Here is a 22,847-nt window from a genome sequence, read left to right as displayed (position 1 = left end):
ATAAAGTGGCCGGTGAGTGTGTATTTCAGTATTTCAGTTTGTGCATTTCTATAAAACACAGAAAAATCTATCTCAGATGTGTGAGCTGTAACTCACAGGTAAAAGCTGGATCAGTGTGTTCAGATCTGACTGAAGAATCCAAACACTAAAAATACACAACACACACACACACTGATATAATACCACTGCAGGCTTTCCTTTCAGGCCAAACACACTTCCTGAAATTGTGTCTCTGCGTTTCCTGTGTGTGTCTGGAGGAGTGACGGGAATCTGGAGGAGGACGAGGAGATATGGCTCCAAAACACACACACACGCACGCACGCACACACTTACAGACGCAGATATTTACAAATTTATTAACTATACACACACACACACACACACACACAAACACACACACTAACGAAAACACAAATTACCAACACACACATTAACATACCCTTACATACACATATGATACACACTGACACAAACAAACTTAAACACACACACAATGCACAAACACAAAAACACACTCACACACACTTAGAGACCCACACAAGCACACTGACACAAACACAAATACACAAAACATTTACAGATATCCACACACAGACACACATATTTACAGAACTATACACACACACACACTCACTCGCACACACTTATGGAAACACAAATTATCAACACACACACACACACATTAACACCCTTACAGACACAAATACACACTGACACAAACAAACATACACAATTCACAAACACACTCAAAGAGACCTACACAAGCACTAACACACACAAACACTAACACACACACACACACTAACACAAATGTGGAGCTGTGTATAAAGTGTTTTAACTAATTATTTGTATTTAAATAATTTGAGTTGCTAAACTGCACAGATGTTAAATGATCGTTAAGATTTAATGATGAAATATTGACTGTAATGGGAAACCATCAACTGTTCACAGTCTAATGAATGGCAATCGTTGCATGGGCAGTCTCCATCGCCATACTTGTGAAATTCAGTAGGTGGCGATAATGCTCCTAAAGAGTTAGTCTTTGGTAAACAAGAAGAGATGGAAGAAGACTATTCGTCATTAACCATATATGGTTTGCCTAGATTGTGTGTGCTGGATTGTGTGTGCCTGAAACGTGTGTGGGTCTGCGGGTCTGCAGCTGAAAGAGTCTCTTGTTCTCTCTCCCACACGCACACACACACACACACATCATAAACCACATTGTAATGTGGAGCTTCAAGAATTATGTTATTATGAGAATTATGAGCATGTTAGTAATTAATAGAGTAAAATCGATGTGTAACTCAGAATTCACAGGAGGCGTCAGCTTCAACACTTCCTATTCATTTTGAAGGGGTGACGTCAGGCGTTGCCGAACTGCATTGTGGATCAGTCGGCGCCACTTCAAAAGCGTTGCTCACTGCAAAAGTTGGGACTTGCTCAACTTTTCAAGCGCCGACGGAAGCGTCAGCCAATCAGATCACTGTATGCAAATACACCAGCTGAGACAGTGGCCTATTGCCAACTAATTTCATTGGCTGACGCCGCTATGACGATCGCGTCAGCCCCAACTTCAGACACACCCACTGTCAAGCATTGACGCTGAAGCCCTGTGTGAATGGGGTGTAATTCTAAACTGCTATCAACTACCACAGCCACATGGTGTCAGTAAACACGCATAAATATATATATATATATATGTGTGTGTGTGTGCGTGTGTGTGTGTGTGTGTTTGTGTATATATATGTATGTAATTTTTAACTGATATAATCACCAAGGCCACATGGTGTCAGTAAACGCACATGTGTGTGTGTACTGCAAACAGCATTTGTGAGAGACTCATCAACTCCACCACAAATACATCAAATAAAGTTACTTGGTATTTCTGACTAATGAGCTGTATTTCAGCTTCATCCATGTCAGTCTCTGTCACTAGCTGTTTCCATGCAAAAATGTGAAAAAATTACAACCTAAAAAATCCTTTTTTTATTTATTTATTTGTATGTAATATTTTCCTATAACATATAAATCTAGTTGTACTAGTTTTTGGAGCGTTGTCGTGAGTTATTGTGTTAGATAAGCTCCAGATTTGGCTTCAGTATCTGACTAATCTAGTGTATATGCACAAATATAATATTGTAGAGCTTCCTATTAAAGATATGAATTTAAGAGAGAGATTTGTGAGGGGGTTACTCATAAATACAGAGCACTGTATATTGTTTACACAGTGTTAGCATACAGCAAGTAATATAACAAGCATTTAGTTTGCACTAGCTTTTGCAGATGGACATTGCTTTACAATGCCCTTGATGGGTGAACATTAGCCAGTGGGGGAGTGTCTTTTGTCTCTCAAAGTGTGAATTATTCATGACCATTGTCACTCACACTTAGAGCTGAGATCACCCAAAACAAACTTAACAGATTGTAACTCATTGTAATGTTTTCTTTGAATGAGAGAACAGAATAATTCTTACATAATTGGGAAGTAAATATTCTAGTGTACAAGACTGGTTACTCTAAAGTCTTGTTCAGGCACATTCAGTGTGTTTATTCGACATTATTTCAGCTACATTTTTTCTCTCCAGAACTTACTAACCACGCATAATATTTATTTTTCTAAATAACGCAATCATGAACAATATTTCTAAGATATTATTGTAGCATACATGTTGGCCAGTACTATGTAATAAGTAGTTGAAATAGGCACAAATGTCAGGGCATGTCAAAACACCTTAGGGGCCCCAAACTCTCCTCAGACCCCCGAGGGTTAACTCTATGTGCAAAACTGGATTATAACATAAAAGACGTGCGAATAAAGCAGCGTTTCCCTCTAACGAGTCAAAGCGAACAAAATCGTCACTTCCTGATTATCTGCCGCCAAATATCAACAGTAAAAACAGAATTTGCTGCGGTAGGAGAAGCTGTGTCAATCTTTTCTTCATCTAATAAATGACTTGTACCTCAGAAGACAATCCTGACACGCAGTGAGTGTGCGATGGTGTTTGAAGGTGCGAGATGCCAAGCACAGACGCTCTTGATTCTGGAGGTCATTAAGAATATAATGACACTAATACTGAAACAGTTCAGGCACCTCATGTATCAAAGCTGCGTATGCACAAAAACTTTGCGTACGGCAGATTTCACGCTCACGTTTCGATATACTAACGATGAAATGAACGTGAGAATGTGCGTTGGTCCACGTCAACTTCATGTCTGGTGTACGTGGATTTCTTGTGTGTGTTTGTTTTATGTCCATCAGCGACTCCTAGAGGCAATTATGTTAAATTTCACACTACAAAGTATCTTTGAGCCGTGCAATGCCAGCTGTATTGGACGAGATCATCCACATGTCTAGCAGGTATTTAAGGTTTCCCTACCATGTAGTTGACCAGCCAAACATTAAAGTGCAATTTGCAGCGATCGCCATTTTTCCCAATGTAATCAGAGCGATCAACTGCACGCATATTGCTATAAAGGCGCCATCTGAAGATGAATTTGCATACGTGAATCAGAAACATTTCCATTCAATAAATGTGCAAATAATATGTGATGCTCAAATGCGCTTAACAAATATTGTGGCAAGGTGGCCTGGGTCAACCCATGATTAATTCATCCTCACAAACAGCATGGTTGGGTTGAGGCTCCATGGTGGTAGGATGCGCGATGGGTGGCTTGTTGGTGAGTGATGTATTTAAAGATATTATTCCAGCAAATGTTTTTTATTGTATTTTAATTTATTGAGTGTAATTATTTAACTGCATATCAGGAGACCGCGGTTATCCATTAAAGACGTGGCTGTTAACCCCCCTCAACGATCCACAAACTGATCAAGAGCGCAGATACAATGATGCCCATTCATGCACTCAGTCAGTTGTAGAGCGGGTGATTGGGCAGCTGATATGCCGGTGGTGCTGCCTTGATAAGAGCGGAGGGGTGCTGCTATACCACCCTAACAAAGTGTTCCTCTCCCACAGACACGGATACTACTCCAGACAGTAAAGTGTCGCCAATAATTGAGGCAACTCTCTCCTCAAAGGGTGTTAGTTTAGCATCCCCTGTTCCCCCGCCTGTTCGCTCCACACGGTGCGCCGCTGTTCTCCTCTTAACCTGCACCTTTACATCAGACCATTTCTTATTTAATTCACTCACAGTGTGATGTTCAGACCCCACTGTGTTAAACGCATCAGCTAAACTCTCACACTCTATTTTTTTCTTTTGTTATTAATTCTGGAGGACAAACTTGCAAATAACACCGCTTATCTCCAGTCTACCTCCGACAGGAGCACCTCACATTCACATTCTGTGAACTTTCTCCTCTTGCTTGCTTTTGCCATTGCTTTTTCGTTTGGTTTTGCCAAAGTGTAGTCATTACCATATTTATTAGGGGGAGGAGTCGGGGACGAGGTTTGCGCTCATGCACGAGCACTCAGTTTCACATTAATTCGGATGTACAAAGTGAATATGTGTGGGATTCACCGTACGCAGTGTATCATACATTTTTTACTGCATACGCACATTTGTAGATTTGTGCGTACGCAATGTTTTAGTATGAATTCAACGCAAGTCTTCGTATATCAGGCCCGTATATCAGGCGTTTTAGAATGACCAAAACAACATTTCAGATGTTTTACAGTGTGCTCAGCCTGCTGGTTTGTGTTAAAAAAGTTTATCCTATTTAGCTCATATGTTTTTATGCACATTTTCAAAATCTCTGCGCATCTTGGCGTTTCCATCAATTTTTATGTGTATATGCACAATGAGCATTAAAATAGGTGGATGGAAACGTAGCTGTTTATCTGCTGTAACACAGGAGAAGCAGACACACACGTGGGAGCAGTGGGCAGGGAGAGGAAGCTCATTTGCATTTAAAGGCAAGAACAGCTTCACAGTACTGAGCCAGCAACATGGGCAGATTCTGGAGGATATAATGAATGATCTGATGGGTGTTTTGAGCTGAAACTTTACAGACACATCTTAAACCGTACATCTTGTAAAAGGGGTAAAGGCGGAGCACTTTAAGACAGTTTTCTGAAAGTCAGCCTCTGGACAGTATCAGCTGAAATGAGGCAGAACTCTCAGTGTTTCTGAACTCTGGGTTTCTCACACATCATTAGAGGTGGACAGAAGCCATTCATCAGCTGTAATGAGCGACCGTCACACCTCAGTGTTAAATATTTCACATTAAACACATTTCATCACTCTGAACACACACCCCGAGCTCTGATTGATCACCTGAAACACACACTGTAGGCAGTCTTATCCTCAAGTGTTGTGTGGTTGCTTGTACTTTCACAAATAAACAAATAAGAGACACAAGATCTGTCAGCAGTGTGTGTGTGTGTACTGCGATCTACTCTGATGCTCTGCAAATGTGCGAGTCTGTGAGAGAGATAGAAAATGTCTGTCTTTGTGTGTGACAGACAATACGTGTGTGAGAGTGTGTGTGTCTGTCAGTAAATGTGTGTGTGTGATCGTCAGAACATGAATCTACACATTCGAGTGTGAACAGATTGAGATATTCTGTGCACTGTTGAGTCTGTGAGGAGAAACGTCTCTCCAAACAAACACACACACACACACACACACACACACACACACACACACACACACACACACACACACACACACACACACACACACACACACACACACACACACACACACACACACACACACACACACACACACACACACACACACAGTAGTTCAGTCATCGTAGGTTAATGAAGAAACACTGAACAGATCTAAACCCAGAGCCCCAGTTGCTCAACCATTAATGAGCCAGTATTGTGTATTGTGTGTGTGTGTGTTGTTTAATGAGCTTCTGGTAATGAGTCCAGTGTGTGTGTATGTGTGTGTGTGTGTGTGTGTGTGTGTGTGTGTGTGTGTGTGTGTGTCTTACAAACACAGCAGTTCCCATCAGTACAGCTTTATGACTGTAAATAATGAAGCTTTCATAGCAAAGACAAACACAACACAACAACTGAGGACACACACTTCCTTAAAAAGACATTCATTACATGATTACAGCAATTACTTTGCCAACACCTTATAATAACTGTGCAGGATGAGTCATTTATTGAACATTATCAATTAGTTAGTTCATCATTTAACTGTATATTAATGGCCAGTTTATAATACAGCTATAATAATGTATTTCTGAATTATACACTGCAAAATAATCAGTGTATAATTAGCATTGTTCTCTTATTTACAGTCCAAATTCTTAAATCGAGAAGTGTTTTTTTACTTTATTCTCGTCATTTTGACTATTCTCGAAATGTTCCAGCTTTATTCTCATACTACTGCAACTTTATTCTTGTAATATTTTTACTTTATTCTCAAAAGAGTTTTCTTTACTATTTTCATTATAGTTTGACTTTATTCTCTAATACTTATAATGTATTCTTGTAATACTTTAACATTATTTTCCTAATATTTTGACCTTATTCTAGTAATATTTCACCTTTATTCTCAAATATTTCAACTTTAGTACTTCGACTTTGTCATAATGGGCTCTATCAGACACCCGGCGCAATAATGCTCAAGACGTGTTTGGTGCGATTTGTTGCTATTTTTAGACCAGCGCAACAGTCATTTTCATTTTTTGGGCCACATAAATCCATTCACGCCACTTTGTGGACTCATGTGTGTGCTGGTCTATAAAGGAGGTGTGTTAAGGCGCATTGTTGGAGCGTTGCTATTTTGAGGAGCTGAAATAGACCGCACCATTGACCAACTAAAAGCTGCTCTAAAGTCCAGCAGAGCGCGTTAGTTATGCACCATATGCAGGTCCAAATGCTCACACACTGCTGAATACATACAGGATGAACAGCAATAAACAAATATCTTTACAGATGAAAACAATTAAAGCATTAAAATGATCCAGAAATGATGATTTTCTACATCAATATAAACACCACTGCCTCCATGCCTTCTTCACCTCGGGGGGCGTTTTAAGTTTATTCATGACCATCTGCATCTGTATAATGTTATTATTATCAGCAGTATTATTGATTATCTGCAGATTTATATTTGTTTTAATAAACACAAGTGTAGATTTGTCCTCCTGTGGGGTTTTGGAGTCGTCTGCATCACCATATGGGTCATCAGAACAGGACGTGTGTTTGGATATAACTCAGTGTTTTGACCACACTTCATTATTATTGTTCATTTATTCCTTTGCTGGAGATTAGAACTGAATTTAGAAATAGTTTAGAGCAAATCTTTGCACTTAACAAAGGAAATTAAATATGTGGGCTGATGGATGTGTTCAGTGGAGTGAGTTTCCACCGTTTCCTTACTCCACCAAAGTAAAGGAGTAAAGAGTAAAAGTAAAGTAAAGAGAAAGTAAAGAGGCTGAATGGAGGAGGCTCGTTCTTTATCCTCGCGCTGCAGATGCTCTGTTTAACTGTTTTCTCGCTAGTGAAGCGTTCAGTTTTTACACTTATAAAGTCCACCATGTAAATAGCAAATGCACCATGGAGCGACGCAACTGACCCTTAAAGGGAATGAGAGACAGTTGATCATTATAGCTGATATTTCTATAATCACCCTGAAATTAATCACTTAGGTAAATTCAGTTATTCAGCAGTTTTAAAGGCATGACATCTGCATTCACTCCGGCATTTTAGCTTACATTTATCTTTGCAGAGTAGCTCTGATTAAACTGACCTTTAAATATTAAATCTGGTACGTTTTCTCGGTAATTAACGAATTGCCAGTGACCCAATTAACTGATTTAAATGGAAATAAATCCCAGCAGAATGACTCGGCATTCATCATCTGCATTAAATGTGAGATTTACATTTTATTTTGTCCTTAACTGAACTATAATAAATGCAATAAAGTAGTGGTGTTTATTTTGCTGCAGTTTTCCTTCATCAGAGCAACTTTTTTTTGTAAGAATCTGATTCCGAACATTGCAAATACGAGAAATAAATAACTCTAAATACGAGATTTAATCAAAATATGGCAAATACATGAATGATTTGAAGGTGATGCTGACTAGAAGTCAAATGATCTGTCAGAGCAGTAAGATTAATATAGTTAAACAAGAAAACTTAGGATTGAGTAATGAAAATAATGTCTTAAAATAAGTATATAACACTTATTACAAAGCAGTGTGTTTAAGCTAATTATCTTAAAACAATTAGTAAAGTGTTAATTAATTAAATTATTAATTAAAGATGCTGTATGCAAGTCTTTGACTCTTCTAAAGCATTGAAATCCCATAATATGTTTGCAGATATTTCAGAAACAAGCTAAGTCAGGGTTCATACACATTTTTACTGCAATAATTCAATACTTTTCCAGGACTTTCAAGTCAATTTTCATGGCCTAATGTTTCATGTAATGTCTACATATACGTGGTAAATCATAAGAAACGTTTATATTTCTTACAGCATACTGTATATAGATATTTGTCAAACTAATTTGAGATCATCTTAATAGTTTGTTAAACTAGTAATAGTAGGTAAGACTACTGCTATTATAAAGCAGCGATCACACTGCACTTCGCTTCATAGACTTTCATTCATAGGCATGCGAATGCGGCAGACCAGAAACGCAAGCATGTGTTTCGTATTTCACTGCATTCGAATGTTCAAGCTTGGTGAATTCTTACCTGCAAAATCACATCAGGTGATTGCGTGAGACCAATAGAAGACAATTTAAAATATGGAGCAATTGCTCACTAATTTTAATGTCTAATCATATTGTATAACCACGCCCCTTTTCGCAGCGCCATATGACAGGATTTCGCAAGCGCAAGCTCTAGTGTGAGGGCAGCTTAAACTAAATGTAAATGTAATTACCATGACTTTTCCAAAACCTTGTGGCTTTTTCTGTTTTTCCAAATCTTTTCCAGGCCTGGAAAATGCCATGTCAAAATTCAATGACTTTTCTAGGTTTTCAATGACCGTATGAACCCTGCTCAGTGAACATTCTTGTTTATCTGAGAAACAATGCTGAAGTCAGATATTCTTCTTTTAATGTGTGTGTTACGTGCCTGAACGGTTGTCTTTGATTTGGGTTCTTTAACCCGCTCAATGCCAGTTTAGCCGATTATATTTCAGCACTCCGAGTTGCCTTGGTGGAAAACAGCGTATTTCATTCAGTCAGTCAGGAAGGCTCTCAAAGTGTGCGTACGCGACTGAAATGCGACCTCCAGTGGACAGTAGCAGACTCTGAAATGAGACACAGATTCAGAGTTCCACATGAGGTGGTTATTAACTAGCAAATAATCTAATTATTAGGAGTGTAAACATTAGGTGAGCAGGTCACATTGTAACCCCGTGTCCTAACAACACGTTACATGACGAGATTTGCAGTGATGAGCAATTTGACTGTTTGCAACGTGACAGAAGTGTAAATACAGCCATTCAGAAGCACAGAATAGTGCACTCACTGCACTCCAGCCAATTGGTAACTATTGAATACATATTAAAGCTCTTTAACATGATTAAATGTAGATGCTGAATCACTGATGTGTGTTGGTTTGCACTGAGTCACAGATCTGAAGTTCAGTTTCAGACAGTTTATTTTATTTTCAAGATCTGAGGTGAACTATCTGCTGCTGCTTTCAGTAGTATGGCAATAGATGTGATGTAAAATGGCATTCAGACTCACATTGGGCCATATCATACACCCGGCGCAATGCGGCGCGGCGCAATTGTTGTTTGCTAGTTTGTGCAAGATTGCAAGATACAAGATGTGCAGCACCTGAAAGTACGGATACTGGAAGCCTGTGCTGGCATTTCTCCTGTGGTGTTGCTATCAGTGTGTGAAGAGTAGGAGAAGAGGGTTGCATTGACAATCCAACACAACGTGCAGCACATTGAACACATTTTATAAGTGGTCAGAAACTTGTAAATAACTCATGAAAGAATAAAGTTACGTTAAAACCAAGCACACCATTGCTTTTCTTGTGAAATTCCCAATAAGTTTGATGTGTCACATGACCCTCTTCCTATTGAAAAAACAAAAGTTGGATCCAAGATGGCCGACTTCAAAATGGCCACCATGGTCACCACCCATCTTGAAAAGTTTGCCCCCCTCACATATACTAATGTGCCACAAACAGGACGTTAATATCACCAACCATTCCCGTTTTATTAAGGTGTATCCATATAAATGGCCCACCCTGTACACACGCTCACAGTCCACTTCACAGTCCACACACCACTTCATTAAGACTTGTCAGTACAGTAGATCAATTCAGAGTTTTTCACAATTCACAGTCTATTTGTTTTTGGTTATTATGATCATCTATGTCAGGGATGTCAAGTGATGATAGTTTAGTTCCAACCCTGCTCCAACACACTCCCCTGTAGGTTTCAAACAAGCCTGGAGGACTCCATTAGCTTGATCAGGTGTGTTTAATTAGGGTTGGAGCTAAACTGTGCAGAGCTGCGGCCCTCCAGGAACTGAGTTTGACACCCCTGATCTATGTTGTCAGTGTATCTGATGAATGATTTACAGGACTGCTAAAACCATTTCAGACTTGCAGACCGCAACAACACACAGCAGGTAGACTATAGTCAAGCTGTCAGTGTATGTTTCTGACAGAGGTGTGTGTGGTGTGTGATGTTGAGTGTGTGGTGTAAATATACTCACAGTCTCTCCAGAGCTCTCAGACCGAGGAAAGAGTTATTCTGCAACAGCGAGATCTTATTGTTGCTCAGGATCCTGCAGACACACACACACACAAACACACACAGCCGTAAATACAGAAGAAGAGCGGAGGATTTACACACACACACACACACACACACAGTGTCATCTTTACAGCCAGACGGAGATTTATGAGCTGTAAATCAATACTGCTGAATATCTGTGGAGGGAAAACAGCAGCACAAGAGTGTGTGTGTGTGTGTGTGTGTGTGTGTTGGAGTTTCCATCTGTACTGTGTATGTGTGTGTGTTGGAGTGTGTCTGTGTGCGTCACACTGTGTGTGTGCGTGTGTTGGAAAGTGTATGTCAAAGTGTGTGTAGAAGTGTGTATGTATTGTGTGTGTGTTTGAGGTATGTGTATATTGAAATGTGCATGTGGTTGCATGTGTGTGTTTGTGTGCAGGTGTGTGCGTTTGTGTGCTGTTTGTGTGTGTGTCTGTTTGTTTGGGGTGTGATTATGTTGGAGTGTGTATGTGTAGGTGAAAGTGTGTATGTGTGTGTCTATGTATTGTGTGTGTTTGGAATATGTGCATGTGTGTGTGTGTTTGGGGTATGTGTATGTTGAATTATGTGGTTGCATGTGTGTGTGTTTGTGTGCATGTGTGTGTTGGAGTTGTGTGCATCTGTACTGTGTATGTGTGTGTCTATGTAATGTGTGTGTTTGGAATATGTGCATGTGTATGTGTTGTAGTATTGTGTGTGAGAATGTGTATGTATGTATTTTGTTTGTGTGTTTTGAATGTGTCTGTGTATTGCGTGTGTGTGTGAGGAGGCGTGTGTGTTTATTTGCAGACTCCAGCACACACATGCGCACACCTCCTCACACACTGGCACAAGCACACATGCACACTTCAGCATACACATACCGCATGTGTGCTTGTGCCAGTGTGTGAGGAGGTGTGCGCATGTGTGTGCTGGAGTGTGTGTCTGTTTTTGGGATGTGTGTGTGTTGGAGTGTGTATGTGTTGGTGTGTGTATGCATGTTAGAGTGTGTGCAGGTGTGTGTATTGTATGTGTGTTTATGTATGCATGTGTATTTGGGGTGTGTGTGTGTGTGTTGAGTCTGTGTGTTGGACTATGCATGCAAGTTGTGTGTGAGTTTGTGTGTGCGTGTGCTAGAGAGAGAGAGTGTGTGTGTGTGTGTTTGAGTATTGGACTGTTTAATGTGACTGTGTGTGTTTTAGACTGTGCATGTGTATGGTGTGTATGATGTGTGTGCGTTAGACTACATGTGTATTGTGCGTGTGTGCTTGGGGTGTGTGTGTGCGTGTGTGTGTGTGTTAGAGTGCACGAGTTTAAGATTGTGTGTGTTTGGGGTGTGGCAGGCGTGTGTGTATGTGTAGTTTAATGTTGTAATGTTTTTAAATCTGTTGGGTTAAAATTGACCCAAAGGACTAGAAAAGGAAAAGAGTTGAGCCCTAAATGTGGTCATCCTTCATCAAAATATGGAAACATTCATTCATTCATTTTCTTTTCAGCTTAGTCCCTTTATTAATCTGGGATCGTCACAGTGGAATGAACCGCCAACTTATCCAGCACATGTTCCACGCAGTGGATGGCCTTCCAGCTGCAACCCATCACTGGGAAACACCCATACACTTCCATTCACACACATACACTCCAGACAATTTAGCCTACACAATTCCCCTATACTGCATGTGTTTGGACTGTGGGGGAAACCGGAGCACCCGGAGGAAACCCACGCCAACACGAGGAGAACATGCAAACTCCACACAGAAACACCAACTGACCCAGCTGGGACTTGAAGCAGCGACCTTCTTGCTGTGACGCCACAGTGCTAACCACTGAGTCGCCCCTTGATTATAATAATGAATATAAATAACTGATGTGAATATTAATATGACTGACTGAACAGCTGTAAACCTCAACAGAAGAAGATCTCGCTGTGAGGATCGAGACTACAGTCAAACACAAACACACAGGTCATCTGCATCTACATACAGCATTCTGATGGATTATCAACATCACACAGACATGATCTGCTTTACATGCATGACACACACACAAACATGCACACACACACATACACACAGGTCTAATGAAGGTGATGTGTGTGTGGTGTTGACGGAGGGTGAATGTTGATGCTGTAATGCAAGCACAGATGAGCATTAACACACATGCAGACACACAGCTCAGTCCATTCACACACAACTTATACACACACGCACACAAACACATATGCAAACACACAAAAGTGCACACACAGCCACAAACATATGCACGTGCACACACACACAAACACACATGCAAACACACAAAAATGCACACAGCCACAAACATATGCACACACACACACACAAACACACAAAAGTGCACACACAGCCACAAACACATGCACACACACACAAACACACATACAAACACACAAAAGTGCACACACAGCCACAAACATATGCACACACACACACACACAAACACACATACAAACACACAAAAGTACACACACAGCCACAAACATTTGCACACGCACACACAAACACACACACACACACACGCACACACAGCCACAAACATATGCGCACACAAACACACAAAAGTGCACACACAGCCACAAACATATGCACACGCACGCACACACACACACACACACACACACACACACACACACACACACACACACACACACACAGGTCTCAGGCTTCTGTCTATCCTCCAGGAAATGGCAGGCAAAACATAATTGTCGCTAATGTAAACAGTGCGGGCCACAACTCCAGTGCGTCCCTCCAGCTTTATATGAACAAGACCAATGATGTGCTCCACAGAACACAGCACACATAACTACTGTCTTACACACACCAACACAGCCTCTGAGTGTGTGATTATACCAGCAGCTAAAGGTTATGACACACACATGCGCACACACTTCTACAGCTATCCTACCCCTATATGTTTTTGTTTTTATTACTGTTTAGTTTCAATCTTTGGCTAAGTGTATTCTGAAATGTAGGCTTAGTGTCTACTCATATGAAAGATGTATAAATACTGTAGTGTTTTTCAACTGAACTATAGTAAAGTGTATTATTCTGTATATGTTACAGCATTTACTATTCTTTGCTAATGCATAATGCATCATAATGGAGTAATAACTACAGTGAACCGATCAACTGTAACAAATACTGGAGTATACTTTAGTTTTACATCAGTAAACTGTGGTGTATTGAAGGATAATATACGCTATAGCTGTAGAAAACTACAGTATTGGGCCATTTGGTTATATTACTGTAGCTGTTGTTACCATAGCAGCTGTAGAATCACCACAACAGATCAATTACTATAGTTGTTGTGTTACCATAGCAACTATAGAATCACCACAACAGATCAATTACTGTAGTTGTTGTGTTACCATAGCAGCTGTAGAATCACCACAACAGATTAATTACTATAGTTGTTGTGTTACCATAGCAACTATAGAATCACCACAACAGATCAATTACTGTAGCTGTTGTGTTACCATAGCAACTGTAGAATCACCACAACAGATCAATTACTATAGTTGTTGGGTTACCATAGCAACTATAGAATCACCACAACAGATTAATTACTATAGTTGTTGTGTTACCATAGCAACTATAGAATCACCACAACAGATCAATTACTGTAGTTGTTGTGTTACCATAGCAGCTGTAGAATCACCACAACAGATTAATTACTATAGTTGTTGTGTTACCATAGCAACTATAGAATCACCACAACAGATCAATTACTGTAGTTGTTGTGTTACCATAGCAACTATAGAATCACCACAACAGATCAATTACTGTAGTTGTGTTACCATAGCAACTGTAGAATCACCACAACAGATCAAAAAGAAAAAGATTGAGCGTGTGTGTATGAGAAAGTGTGTGTGAGAGAGGATGAGTGTGTGTGTATGAGACAGAAAAAAAGAGTGAGCATGTGTGTGGTGTTGTTGGCCATGTCCTTCAGACTCCACTAATACACACTGTGTGTGTGTGTGTGTGTGTGTGTGTGTGTGTGTGTGTGCAGGGTCAGCGCTCCTCCATGTGTAAGATGTTATTTTGGTTAGCTGTTCCTGGTAACCTGATATTATAGAACAACAGTAGGACTGCAGTGAGTTTGGACAGCAGTGCTGCGCGGCTCGCTGTGTGTGTGTGTGTGTGATAGTTGAGATTGTGATCTGGAGTCTGTGATTGGTGGCTGCACAGCGCCGTAACTCAGCATATTTTTATTCTGTCGCTCTTATAATAATAGAGCGGTGCAGGGCGTGTGGAGAACAGCTTCAGTTCAGCAGCCGGAGTGCAGAGTTAATACTGCATGTGTGAATCAATGATGGACACACACACACACACAGACACAGTCTGGACACAGTTTATTATTACTGTACATGCTGCTTCATTACTCATGAAAGATTACTGAAACAATTTATAGCAATTACTGTAGTGTCTGTGAATCGTACTATAGTAAAGAACGTAAATTAATCTGTTGTGGTGATTCTACAGTTGCTATGGTAACACAACAACTATAGTAATTGATCTGTTGTGGTGATTCTACAGTTGCTATGGTAACACAACAACTATAGTAATTGATTTGTTGTGGTGATTCTACAGTTGCTATGGTAACACAATAAGTACAGTAATTGATCTGTTGTGATGATTCTACAGTTGCTATGGTAACACAACAACTATAGTAATTGATCTGTTGTGTTGATTCTACAGTTGCTATGGTAACACAACAACTATAGTAATTGATCTGTTGTGTTGATTCTACAGTTGCTATGGTAACACAACAACTATAGTAATTGATCTGTTGTGTTGATTCTACAGTTGCTATGGTAACAACAACTATAGTAATTGATCTGTTGTGGTGATTCTACAGTTGCTATGGTAACACAATAAGTACAGTAATTGATCTGTTGTGATGATTCTACTGTTGCTATGGTAACACAACAACTACAGTAATAACTACACACACAAATGCTCACTTTTTGTCTCACTCACACATACACTTTCTGACACTTTTTATCTCACACACACACAAATGCTCACTTTCTTTGCACAGTTACACACACTCTTTCTCTCTCACATGCACAGACACACACACTCTTTTTTTCTCTCATATACTTTTTCACACATGCACTCTCACACACAAACACATACTTTATCTCTTTCTCTCTCTCTCTCTCTCTCTCTCTCTCTCACACACACACACACGCACGCACGCACGCACGCACGCACGCACGCACACGCACACACACACACACACACACACACACACACACACACACACACACACACACACACACAGACACAGATTAATTCATTATTTTATACCCAAACACTATGCAAATGAAGTTCAGGTAAAATTCTGGGTTTCTGTTACCCAGCGCTGGGTCAAATATGGATGAACCCAGCAGTTGTTTTGATAACTGCTCTGACTGGTCATCATCATTGATGATGGATATCGTGAGTGAGTTCAGTGATCATCATCAGTGCAGTGTGTTGTGCTGGAGGTCATGTGGAGTTTGACAGATCAGCGCTGCAGACAGAAGCTGTTTTATGGTGTTTATGAGCGCGGCCGGCCCGCCGTCTCGGGACACTTTAATAATCGGAGCTCTGACTGCTCTGAGAGGGAGTTCAGGACCAGGCTCTCTTTGGCAGACGCACTGTTTTCCTTTCTGAACATTCGCAGACGCTGCAGACGCACACACACACATTCCTGAGATTCTGACAGACTCACTTCTGTTCATCTTCACTCAGTGCTGCGGCACAACTGATCACACACACAAGCCAAACACACTGACTGACTAACAAACACACTGACCACCGCTGCAGACTCCGGCCAGTGAGGGCTTTAAAGATCAAGATTACAGTAAACACAACACCTTCACTCAATGATGGAATACACTGCACTGCACTTTAAACAGTTACACGTCTGCTGAATGCTTGATTTTGATTGGCTGATGGACATTCTAATTATCATTGAACACTCATGAATATTCTATTTGTCATGAACAATTATCTACCATTATCAACTTCCTCATCACCATATCTGGATCATCTTCATCTGTCATTATCATCATCCTCTTCATCATTATAATCTTCATCATCATCATCATATCATCATCATCTTCATCATTATAATCTTCATCATCATCATCATCTTTATAACCTTTATCTTCATCTTCTTGATCATCATCCTCATCTTCATCATAACCTTCATCTTCACCATCATCATCTTCCTAATTTTAACCTTCATCTTCATCTTTACCATCATCATCAATATCATATCATCATTATAACCTTCATCTTATCATTATAATCCTCATCATCATCATTATAACCTTCATCTTCATCTTATCATCAACATTATCATCATCATCATCATTATAATCTTCATCATTATCATCATCATCATCATAACCTTCATCTTATCATTACATCATCATCATCTTCATCATTATAATCTTCTTCATCATCATCATCATCATCATCATTATACTCTTCATCTTATTATATCCTCATCATCTTCATCATCATAACCTTCATCTTATCATTATATGCTCTTAATCTTCATCATTATAATCTTCATCATCATCATCATCATAACCTTCATCTTATCATTACATCATCATCATCTTCATCATTATAATCTTCTTCATCATCATTATACTCTTCATCTTATTATATCCTCATCATCTTCATCATCATAACCTTCATCTTATCATTATATGCTCTTAATCTTCATCATTATAATCTTCATCATCATCATCATCATAACCTTCATCTTATCATTACATCATCATCATCTTCATCATTATAATCTTCTTCATCATCATTATACTCTTCATCTTATTATATCCTCATCATCTTCATCATCATAACCTTCATCTTATCATTATATGCTCTTAATCTTCATCATCATCATAACCTTCATCTTATCATTATATCATCATCATCTTCATCATTTTAATCTTCATCATCATCATCATCTTCATCATAACCTTCATCTTCATCTTCTTGATCTGATCATCCTCATCATAACCTTTATCTTATCATCAACATCACCTTTATCTTCATCATAACCTTCATCTTGATCATCATCATCTTCCTCCATCATCTTCATTACAATCTTCATCAACATCATCTTCATCATTATAACCTTCAACATCATCATCATCACCATCATCATCATTATAACCTTCATCTTCATCTTATCAACATCATCTTCATCATTATAAGCTTCATCTTTACCATCATCATCATCACCATCATTTTCATCTTCACTATTATAACCTTCATCTTCACCTTATCATCATCATCATCCTCATCTTGATCCTCATGTTTACCATTATAACCTTCATCTTCATCTTATCACCATCAACATCATCTTTAGCATCTTCATCCTCATCTTCATCATTATCATTATAACTTTCAACATCATCCTCATCACCATCTTTATCATCCTCATCTTCATCAACATCATTATGAGTTTTTATCATTACAACATTCATCTTCATCCTCATCTTTATTACCATCTTCATCATCATCTTCAGCTTTATCATCGTCATCCTTGTCTTAACTATTATAACCTTCAACATCATCTTCGTCATCATCACCTCTTTATGATCCTCTTGATCACCATCATCATCATAAGCTTCATCTTCATCATCATCATCCTCCTCTTGATCATCATCTTCATCAACATCCTTTTCTTCCTCATAACTTTCAACATTATCCTCATCACCATCATCATAACCTTCATTTTATCATCAACATAATCTCTATCATCTTCATCCTCTTAACATCATCCTCATCACCATCTTCATCCTTATCAACAACAGCTTCAAATTTATTATCATACTCATCTTCATTATTATCATCATCTTGATCATCTTCACCATCATCCTCATCTTCATTATTATCATCATCTTGATCACCATCCTTATCTTCATCATCTTCATCATTATAACCTTCATCTTATCATCAACATCATCCTCATCATTTTAAACTTCAACATAATTACCATCTTATCATCATCTTCATCATTATAAATTTCATCTTTATCATCATCATCATGCTTATCATCATCTTCATTATCATCATTCTCATCTTCATCCTCATTTTTATCATCATCTTCATCTTTATTATCATCCTCATCTTCATTACCATCTTCATCATCAACAACATCCTCATCATCATCATCTTCATCTATCATCATCATCTTCATCTTGATCATTATAACGTTCATCATCATAACCTTCATCATCTTTATCCTCATCATCCTCCTCTTGATCATCATCATCAGCATCAACATCATATCTTCTTCATCATTTTGATCATCCTCATACTCATAACCTTCATCTTCATCCTTATCATCAACAGTTTTTAAATTTATTATCATCCCTGACCATCTTCACCATCATCATCTTGCTCATCATCCTCATCCTCATCATTATAAACTTCATCTTATCAACATCATCTTCATCATTATAAACTTCATCTTTATCATCATCATCATCATCATCATCATCATCATTATTTTAATCATCTTCATCATTGTAACCTTTATCTTTATCGTCATCCTCATCATCATCATTATAACCTTCATCTTTATCATCCTCATCCTCATGCTTATCATCATCATCTTCATTTTCATCTTGACCATTATTCTCATCTTCATCCTTCGTCTTCATCATAATCATCATGTTTTTTTTAAAGATAAAGGTTCTTTTACATTAAACTAAATAAGACATGTTCACTCATTCAGGACGGAATTGTTTTGTGTTTTAAACAGTTTCAGGTCTATCAATAAAAAGCGACTAATTTGAAAATACTTAAAACCGACAACCCTACAGACTAAAAAAGAGGAGTCTATTCAGTTAAATGCATCCATATAAGGAGGATATTTAATGAATGAAACATCAGCATGTCCACTCCGTCTGTTGTGTAATAGAGAAACAATGGCGGAGGGATATCGAGAGCTGCATTAGACGTCCTAACAGAAGTGTGTATTGTAGGAGTGTGTGACGCTCCTGTGCTGTTTATTTATCCTCGACTGCAAAACAAAAGTGGGACGAGGGAAGTCAGGGCAGAATTATGAATGTCACGCTTCCTACAGCAGGAAAAAGACTTCCTGACAAAACAGAACCAAAACAGTCGGACTAATATTAACACACAGTCACATGATCAGCACTCCACACTCGCTTTAAATTTACATCTAGCAGACGCCTTTGAGGAGGCATTCAGCGATTCAACAAGAAGAGGCAATACACACAACATGTGCTGACTACACAGAGAACAGTTAGCGCTCTCAGTGCCCAGCTGCATGAGTCCTTCAGTAATTTAACTAACAGGTGGAATAAACCCTTGTGGTAAAGGATTTCATTAAGAGCACTGCAACAAACTTCTTAACTCTCACTCTTACCTGAGTGCCTTTTTAAGCGTTTCACTGTAGCTTCTGGCCACACCAAGTGGCAACATCCTCGATGAGCTAAAACTGAAGTAACTGAAACTGCAATTCATCAACTGGCCACTCGGGGCTGGCTGCAGAAACTCCAGATGTTCACTGACTGCCATGCTAAACTGGCTAATTTTACAGCTGCTAAAACATGTTTACAGTCTGGTATAAATGATGGTTTTGGTGTAAATAGCTAATATTACACTTCATGACAACTGTGAGGGGGTGAAATAACTCTTAACATTTTTAAATAAATCATTTGTTTAATTTATCTTAAATCTGCATAATTAAAGGCGTGGCCACTTGAGTGACAGCTAGGTCTCGCCGGTTGCGGTCACTTCACCTAGGCTGATTTTTTTCATCTTGAAGTTTAGTAACTCAAAAATGACAACAACATTAGAAAAACATTGAACACTTTCTATTTTATACATAACGCCTGTCCTTTAGCTCAATTTTAACTTTATAAAAAACATTTGAACCCTGACAGCTCTAAAATCATTTTTACACCACAAAAACTATTGGCACGCACACACAAAGAAATACGCACACATACATACAAACACACAAACACACACAAACGCATACATATATTGATATACAAAGGGGAGAGTGGGGTAAAATGAGACAGTTTTTACATTTGCTCCCCTCAAAGAGAGCTAAAATTATATACATCAGTAAAATGTACACATTTCTCATTCATTCAGAATGTTTCCTAGCAATGGGCTTAATCAGACTGTATTCAGGATAAAGATCTGTGAAAATATGACTGTTTTAAAAAAAAGTAGTCTTGTGTCTCGATTTACTCCAGCGTAAGGGTAAACTGAGACAGACCACTATTTCCACTTTGAAACTACCGTAACAACACATGCTGTAAGAGCTAGAAACCTGGCAGTTAGCTTGACAACCACACATTTCAGAACTAACGTCGGACTAGTCAGTTATGGATTGGGGATTGGTCAATTAAGCACATTTTTTTTCTAAACACTTGAAAATAATCCAGGGTATATGCAGGAATCCTAAAGGAAATTTCAATTGTCTTTTTAAAGACCTTCTCTCAATATTTAAGACCTCATCGCCACTTCAAGTTCTAATCAGTATCAAACCTTTAACTTAATAAACAGCTGTAGTTAAATAAATGAACGGAGCACAACCGTGCAACAGATCTCAGATAAGCTTAGAAACAAACCTTGAAAGAATAAATTACGTGGACGTTTTCAGGTTTCAGTCACTGTTTAAACTCATTTTTCTTCAAGGAGTACACAAAATCTGTTCTGATCTATCGCAGGGCTCTTATATTAGTTTGTCATGGAGGCCAGTTCATGAAAAGCATCCCAAATGAGGGACTGGAGAGATGTGACTTGCAATATGACACAACAGCAATATAAGAGCCCACATGCTGTATTTTTGCTCCACGTTGGCTTTTTCTACATTAAAATGTTAATATATTGTTTTTGAAACTACATAACATCAGTGCATTGTACAATGTGGCTTTCTTTTACAAACATGCAGAACAAAAGCAGAGCATTGCTGAAGTATGTAGGCTTCTTCTACATTCAGACACATTCATATGTTGTTTTGAACTGCGTAACAATTATGGATGCAACAATTCTAGAGTTTGGTTGTGGGATTATATAGTCTGAATCATAACCATGGTTTCACAGTTATCATGTCTAATGTAAATTTAAGCTTTATTTTAGGTGAGTATTTAAATGAACTGTTGTTATCATCTGTGTTCATACATACATACATAATCATTCTAATAATAGTTTGTCTTTTGTTTACATTGCGCTGAAAGCCACCCACAACTCTCACCACTACAGCGAGATGTTTTCTACTCGGTGCGTCTGGAAGGCACGAGCATACTAGCATATATTCCAATATTGGAAATAACGAACTTTTGCACAGAAGAGACGCGATATGTGAACAGCCCGCTGTTGTAGTTAATCCAGTGTGCATGCGTATTAGCCTTGTTGTATAAGCTCGGAACTTTAAACTAGCACACAGGAGCCATAACTGTTTAGTTGCAGCAATTTCGTGCAACAGAAACGCAGCGTTGAGAAACCTTTATGATTAAGTATCCAAATGCTGTCGGCTGCTCGCACCACACGCTTAATGTCTGGTGACTCTTGGTCACAACTGTTTGGAGGGCCGGATCAAATTGCCTCGTTGGCCAAGTTAAGCCCTGGGCCGCCAATTGAACAGCTCTGCTCTATGGTTTCGCTACATGTGCAGAGCGTCACATCACCTTCATGTGTTTGTCGCAAATTATGTGACACCACCCGGACAGAGGAGCTTGGCCGGATGCGCCCCCGGCCTGAACCAATAGAGGAAAATAAATATATTTATGCTGTTTTGGAGTCAAACACTTTGGACAACGCTTGAACAAAATTTAAGACCTCATAAAAACAGAATTAAGACTTTTAATACCCTTTAAGGGCCTTAATTTTCTCATAATTATCAACTTGTAATACTTTTTAAGACCCCTCGAACCCTTCACCAAGTAGGACATGATCCTAGATTAACATCTATGTTGCTCCTGGAACACCATTCCAGTCAGCCAATCAGAATTATGGGTCATGTTTACCGATTATGTTCAGTTTAGGCTTATGGTTAGCTCTACATAATTGTTAAACTATTACTCCCCTCTGATTTTGGGAATAATTTACAGTTATGGTTGGGTGTAGGGAAGGATCAGGATCACTTTTCTCAGAGCTGCTAATATGATTTGAGTAACACTTT

The 22,847-nt window shown here is 38.9% G+C and overlaps 1 protein-coding gene across 1 annotated transcript in view; it reads right to left on the bottom strand.

Moving 5' to 3' along the window:
- The window catches only part of LOC130239999 (adhesion G protein-coupled receptor A3), a 150,016-nt gene that overhangs the window by 122,332 nt on the left and 4,837 nt on the right, over window positions 1-22,847 (bottom strand). Inside the window, exon 2 of the mRNA XM_056471414.1 lies at window positions 10,618-10,689. Within this exon, the coding sequence (XP_056327389.1) occupies window positions 10,618-10,689 (72 nt within the window). The remainder of the gene's footprint in view (window positions 1-10,617; window positions 10,690-22,847) is intronic.

This window comes from Danio aesculapii, chromosome 13 (genome assembly GCF_903798145.1).
Source record: "Danio aesculapii chromosome 13, fDanAes4.1, whole genome shotgun sequence".
NCBI lineage: Eukaryota > Metazoa > Chordata > Actinopteri > Cypriniformes > Danionidae > Danio > Danio aesculapii.
This window is presented reverse-complemented; position numbering and strand designations above follow the sequence as displayed.